Source organism: Macrobrachium rosenbergii, chromosome 30, assembly GCF_040412425.1.
Source record: "Macrobrachium rosenbergii isolate ZJJX-2024 chromosome 30, ASM4041242v1, whole genome shotgun sequence".
In the NCBI taxonomy this organism is placed as follows: domain Eukaryota; kingdom Metazoa; phylum Arthropoda; class Malacostraca; order Decapoda; family Palaemonidae; genus Macrobrachium; species Macrobrachium rosenbergii.
Genome location: NC_089770.1, coordinates 7858501 through 7866000, shown reverse-complemented (window position 1 = coordinate 7866000; position 7500 = coordinate 7858501). Strand labels below are relative to the sequence as shown.

The following is a 7500-nucleotide window of genomic DNA, read 5'->3' as shown; positions in this document are numbered from 1 at the left end:
ATGTGTGTATTACAATAAACACTAGTGTATTATCTGGGCATTCCACAGGAGTGGAAACTTGGATGACATCACCCTGATGTGAAGCTTGTCTATCGTTCAAGGGTTATTTTCCCACACCAAGGAGTCCACAACCCTTACTTTGCTTCGGGTAGGCGGAGAACAGGATGATCTGGGTATGGACAGACACAGATGGCATAATGAGGACTGTGTGTGTATGTGTAAGTGTGTGTAAGAGAGATAAGAATGGTGCATTGTATGTAGGGGGGACAGACCCACTGCTCATGAGCCTTCTGTGTAAGTGCATAAAACGGCTAATATGATGGACTTTTACTGCACAGTGAGTTCATCGACGATTCAGCTGTCAAAAGTATGAATACGGCAGTGACTATCATCTCCTTATCTCTCTTTATTCATCCACCGTTGAGAGAAGCGGGTGGATATTTCACTACAGCCTCTCCAGCGGCTTCTTGGCCTGGGAAGCATAGGCCTATCCGACCTCTTTGCATAAATCAAAACCTTCGAGATGAAGGCTGTTGAACTCTGGTATTTTCAGATATTTCTGGGTTACAGAGACGGGGTTCTTTGTCGAGGATTGTGTGGCTTTTACTAATTAACAATAATATTTACATTATATTTTTTATTCGACTACCAATAATATACATAAATATATTATAGATACGCATATATACACATGTACATACACTTAATGTATACATTATATGAATGTACATACACACACACACACACACACACACACACACACACACACACACACACACACATATATATATATATATATATATATATATATATATATATATATATATATATATATATATAAGTTAAGATAGTAATTACTGCAAACTACTAACAATAATAATTCATTATCTTTATACTTACTATCATTATTATTACAATACGAATACTAATGTCAATATCAAATTACTCCATCATTAATAATAATAATAATAATAATAATAATAATAATAATAATAATTATTATTATTATAACAACAAAATAACAACCCAGTCAACAGAGAACCCATAAGAACAAACAAAATCTCTTCATTAACAAAGTGGATAAAAACGCCATTCGCATTCGTTCAAAAAACAATCAGAGCGAGTCAATTTAATTACGATCAGGTCGGGAATTAGATTTATATACGTTTTTTCATATTTTTTCATTTTCGCAATAGCTGTATTTCCTGTTTGTTTGTTTTTTTGTTTTTTGTATCTTAAGCAGGAAGACAGTTGGGCTGTGTGTTTATCAATTTACAGCTGGTACATAATATCCTGTTTATTGGACGCGTACATGTAGATGTATGTATTTATGTATATAATTGTATATATATAAATGTATATTTATATACACACACACATATATATATAATGTGTGTGTAATAAATACATATATCGTATAAATAACACATATATATATATATGCGTGTGTATATATATACAAATAATACATATAATATATATACATACATATTTTTAGATACATCACACAATATATATAAAATCATGATACATCACACATATGGCTACAAGGCGAGAGAGAGAGAGAGAGAGAGAGAGAGAGAGAGAGAGAGAGAGAGAAGAGTCCCTATTGGCCGGGTGAAAAATCTCTCCCACTGTCCAATTTTCCGAGGGAAAATCCCCATGTCAGAAGTGATACCCAATTTCGGTACAAACGACTCCGTCTCTTCATTTCCCCTTTTTATTTCTTCTTTTCCCGTACACGAACGGTTTCTTTTTATCTTTGGTTTGGAAGGCTGCTTAGCAACTTGGTGGACCTACTGGATTGTGAGCCATGCTGAAATACGTATGTGTATATATATAAGTGTATGTATATGTATGTATATAATTTATATTATATATATATCATACATAAATTTAAACACACAAACATATATATGTGTGCATATATATATAATTACATGTAATTCATACACATATACACATACATGTTTGTGTATATATACATAAATATATATAATAATAATAATAATAATAATAATAATAATAATAATAATAATAAGGATATGACAATAAGGCAATAATAATCATGAATAACCACTCTAAACCTAAAAGCAAAAACAAAAGAGCATAAGACAATAAAAATAAGAAACACAACAAAAGCGTCCAAGAAGAAAGATGAAGGAAAAGAAGAAGAAGAAGAAGAAGAAGAAGAAGAAGAAATCTGAGAGACCAGGCGAACGCCGACAGAACCTTTCAAAGTATTAAGAATTGGGGGAGGGAGGGAGGGGGGGCGGGGGCGAAAAATCTTCTTATCGCTGCCCTCACAATTGGACAATTTCCTTCAATTGGTCTCTAACTTTGTTCGGCGACTTTTGGGGCGCAAACTTAGCCTGCCGCACAAGCGCCGTTGCAGGGCTTACAAGAACGGACAGACAGACTGACTGACAGTCTGGGACAGGCTCCGTTGCGGGCTTGCAAGCATCCGCAGACACAGACTGACAGTCTGACACAGGCTCCGTTGCGGGCTTGCAAGCACCCGCAGACACAGATTGACAGTCTGACACAGGCTCCGTTGTGGGCTTGCAAGCACCCGCAGACACAGACTGACAGTCTGACACAGGCTCCGTAGCGAGCTTACATACACCTGCAGACAGACTGACTGACAGTCTGACACAGGCTCCGTAGTGAGCTTACATACACCCATAGACAGACAAGACTGACGCAGGCTCCGTTCTGGCTTACAAGCACCCGCAGATAGACAGACCGACTGCCAGTCTGACACAGGCTCCGTCGTGGGCTTGCAAGCACCCACTGACAGACAGACTGGCACAGGCTTAGTTGTGGGCTTACAAGCACCAACAGACAGACAGACTGACAGAAGTGCAATCACCGTTGTAAAAAAACGGAAAAACAGAAATGCAATCGTCAACATAGGCCACAGACAATCTCACAGACACAGACAGACGCTCAATCGCCACAGCACGTATACAGGTATAAGCGCACAGACTCTAACAGACAGGCTATCACAGACAGAACCTGACAGAAATGAAATAACCACTGCTAGCGCAAGAACAATCACAACTTGCAAACGCTGACAGAATGACGGACATGCAATTCCAATTGCAGATACATAAGCAATCACAAACAAACAAACAACAATCCCTCTGCAGAAAAGTAGGTAATCACAAACAAACAAACAAACAAGGGGCGTAAAATCACTCACATACACAGGCAGGCAGGCTTAGAGATAAGAGTACTGCTTTACATTACCACTGGATTGCAATTAGCTCGCGAGAGGGTATGATATTTCAAGTGATGTGATGCTTTTGTTTTGTATGTACGATTGCTGAGAGAGAGAGAGAGAGAGAGAGAGAGAGAGAGAGAGAGAGAGAGAGAGAGAGAGAGAGAGAGAATTTAGCTAGCAACAGATAAAGCAAGAGTTGAACTGACACTGACAAACAACACAAATAAAACGACATGATTAATACTGGTATCAAACGAGAGAGAGAGAGAGAGAGAGAGAGAGATTAATAACTCAGCTCACAACAGATAAACAAGAGATGAACTGACAGTAACAAGCAACACAAGTAAAACGACAAAGAGAGAGAGAGAGAGAGAGAGAGAGAGAGAGAGAGAGAGAGAGAGAGAGAGAGAGAGAGAGAGAGAGAGGCAACAGATGATGGCCCTCACACTCCAATCCAATCCCCCTTCACTCAAATAAAACAAACCAGACGAAAAAAGAGAGAGAAAAAAAAGCGAGCCACCTTCACATCCAATGGAACATATTTCTAACCTCAACAACGCAAATCAAATTACCCATCGAATGTTTTCTCTCAAGAGTCACCGCGAAATCTCTCTCTCTCTCTCTCTCTCTCTCTCTCTCTCTCTCTCTCTCTCTCTCCCCGTGGGAAATATAGATTGAAAAATGGATAGGTTGAGGATGGCAGGAGGGATGGGGAGGTGGTTACACGCCCCTACCCCTACCAGGGGGAACGAGGAAGAGAAAGACAATTAAGGGTTTCAAAATCGACTCGGCTTATTTTCTATCGATGAGAGAGAGAGAGAGAGAGAGAGAGAGAGAGAGAGAGAGAGAGAGAGAGAGAGAGAGAGAGTGCAATTTTCATATCTTTCGAAAGACCCGGCGAAGGACACATGCGTTTTCAATCTGTCCAATCCCGATATTCTTATCTTTCGAAAGATCCGGCAACAGGACACACGTTTTCAACCTGTCCAATCCCGACCGGGGGTCTCCTCCTCAATCTGAAGAATTCAATACTGAGAGTAGCAAGGTAGCAAGAACCGCTATCATTATATTCCAAGGCCACAGCCAGCGTGAAGCCAGGAACGGCCTTGAATCAAGGCGAGGTAAAAGGTCTTCGAGAACTGGTTTGCTCGGCCAAAATTAACGTCCACTTTCGCTCATTGATTTATATGTAAGTCCGCGCTTTTAATGGCTTTTTGTGCGTGTGTGTGTGTGTGTGTGTGTGTGTGTGTGTGTGTGTGTGTGTGTGTGTGTGTGTGTGTTAACTTTGCAATGCGTGATTCGTGATTCATTTGACTTCCGGTACACGAATAAATCTTTACTAGACTTGAGTATCCTTAGAAATTATTTATGGTCCGATAAAACGTTTTGACCTCAAATGATCGTTCACATTACAATATGAGCAGAGCCATCATGCAAACAGACAAACTTTCAATTACAACTTAATCCACACACACACAGAGAGAGAGAGAGAGAGAGAGAGAGAGAGAGAGAGAGATTCATTATGTTTTACATAATGAACTGACACTGACATACAACATACAACAAAAATAAAACGACATGGATCAATACAAGTATCTAGGAGAGAGAGAGAGAGAGAGAGAATGGAATCTGATAGTACTGTATAATAGGTGAGGCACAACAATGCACCCCGTATTCAAATTTACACGTGACACCGACGCTAATCACCAAGGGGACAGTATTTATTTGAATAACATCGTTGGTGGGAATCAAGTTTGTATTGCACAGATACTTTATATATATATATATATATATATATATATATATATATATATATATATATATATATATATATATATATATATATACTATATATACTGTATATACATATGTATACATATATATATTATATATATAACTTCCAAGGATGTATACAATACATATTTTCTTCCCTTTCCGGCCTTGACGCAGACTGAGAGAGGCAGTATATGCTGAGCATACGTGCTTGCAGTTATGTATACGCAAACATGATGAGAGAGAGAGAGAGAGAGAGAGAGAGAGAGAGAGAGAGAGAGAGAGAGAGAGAGAGAGAGAGAGAGAGAATGCAATTTATTTACAAAAAGTCAACACACCAATAGGGCACTTCAGTACAAATTACGCCCTTCTCTCTTACCCCCCCCCCCCCGCCATTTTACAATTAAAATTTCTAATTAATAACGAGGGTGGGGGGGGGTGCAAAACCCACTACATAAAAGGAGAGATGAAGTTCCCTTCCCATGACGTTGTTTGAAAGAAAAATGAAAGGTTTATCATCGAATCGAAAAATGGCAATTTATGATTCCATGTCATATCACAGAAGTCCAAGTCATATTTCATTGCCAGACACCAGATAAAGTTCTTAAAAAAAAAAAATCTATCATCACGGATGTTCTAGGAGCAAGAGCCAGTGCTGGCATGGAGCCAATTTAAATAGAATTAAACAAAAAGCAGAAAGACACAGCACTCCAAAAATCAATTACTGGCCCACGCAAACAGACACCAGCTAAAATTTTTAGAGAGACCTACCATCAAGGACGTTCTAGGAGCAAGAGCCCGTGCTGGCATGGAGCCAACTTAACCTAAATAAAAAAATAAACAAAAAAGCAAAGAGACACAGCATTCCCAAAATCAATAAACTGACCATTCCACTCGAACTGGGGCACACGTTCTTGAAAAACAACCGGACTCGGGTTCATCATTAATTTAAGTGTTCAATAATGGAGGCTTTATCGGGCGGAATTCCAGGCGATTGGCGAATCGGACCTAAAATGCTCTTTTTCTTCTTTTTTTTTTTTATTTTACCCGAGTGCACAGCGGACCCTCGTGCCGTTGTCAAGAGGGATAAAAGTAAAATGAAAGAACAGGGAAAGGTGTAAAAAAAAAAAAGGGTTAGGCAGAAAGAATAAAAACTATTTGAAAGAATAAAAAAAAAGTTTGAAAAAAAGGGTAAGGGTGAAAGAATAAAAACAAAATGAAAGAGTAAGAGAAAGTGTAAAAAAAAAAAGGGTAAAAGGAAAAATAAAACAATATTAAAGAGTAAGAGAGTGTAAAAAAAAAAAGGCCAAAACAGAAAAGATAAAACCAAAATTAAAGAGTAAGAGAAAGTGTAAATAAAAAGGTAAAACAGAAATAATAAAAACATAATTAAAGATTACGAGAAAGTGTGAAAAAAGGAGTAAAAAAAAATAAAAGCAAAGTGAAAGAATGTGTAAAAAAAAAAGGGTAGAACAGAAAGAAAAAAATTAAATAAGAGAAAGTGTAAAAAAAAGGGGTAAAACGGAACGAATAATAGAACGGGTTACTGCATTAGTGGACAAAGGAAGGCAACTACAGTAATGGAAAAGAATTACGAAATTACAGCAATAACTGATAACAAATGAGAATATTTGCCGATGAATTATTTGGCAACGAGGAAGCGGGTGGGGATTGCCTCGTCGAGGCCCTCCTCAATTATGAACGATGGCATTTGGAAGAAGCGCCGTTCCCTTCCGTCAGTTATTTTTCTCTCTCGTTTTGTTTCTTTTCACTCCATCTGCAATCTGTAACTATCGACTTACAACCAGGTACCTAATTCACTCCTTAAGTCGACAGAAGTAAAATGGGTCCTTCAGAACAATGGCCCCAAGCCCATTCGTCTTCGCTGGGGGTCGAACCCTTAATTTTCATCAGTGAGTCGAAGCTGATGTCAATTAAACGTGAGACAGAAAGGTTTCTGTGGACAGGGTAACTTGTTCTATTAATGAACAAAAATACAAGCTGTAACATTCCTGTACCCAACAACGCCAAAGCCACAAGCAATACTGCCACGCATAATAATTTAAAACTTCCGTACATGAATTAGAAAGAAGTGGCTAATGATAATGATTCTTTTATCTTTCTCTCAGTGGCAGCTATCTCCATCCCCTCGTCATTAAGTCATGCTCGGCATTCCTGTTTTTGTGCGAATGTGCACTATTTTGTATTTATCACAGCTGATTGGCATCTGCTAGTTTACAACTACGGCCTATTTTCTCTAGTTCCGTGCAAGTCTTATTGTTGTCACAGTAAGTACTAATTTTTATTTTTGTCTTAGCCAAGGTCATTTTAGCAGATAGTGAGTTGCAACGGACCCAGCACAGAACCATGGGGTACACAAGCCAAGGTCATTTTAGCAGATAGTGAACTGCAAAGGACCCAGCACAGAACCATGGGGTACACAAGCCGAGGTCATTTTAGCTGATAGTGAATTGCAAAGGACCCAGCACAAAACCATGGGG

The 7500-nt window shown here is 38.6% G+C and overlaps 2 protein-coding genes across 5 annotated transcripts in view; both read right to left on the bottom strand.

Annotated features, from left to right (window-relative positions):
- Positions 1–7500, bottom strand: part of LOC136854986 (E3 ubiquitin-protein ligase znrf2-like) — an 86189-nt gene that overhangs the window by 59850 nt on the left and 18839 nt on the right. The gene's annotated exons all lie outside the window — the stretch shown is intronic.
- Positions 1782–7500, bottom strand: part of LOC136854988 (protein kinase shaggy-like) — a 115115-nt gene continuing 109396 nt past the window's right edge. The window contains exon 4 of the mRNA XM_067131669.1: positions 1782–1816. Within this exon, the coding sequence (XP_066987770.1) occupies positions 1797–1816 (20 nt within the window). The 3' untranslated portion in view covers positions 1782–1796. The remainder of the gene's footprint in view (positions 1817–7500) is intronic.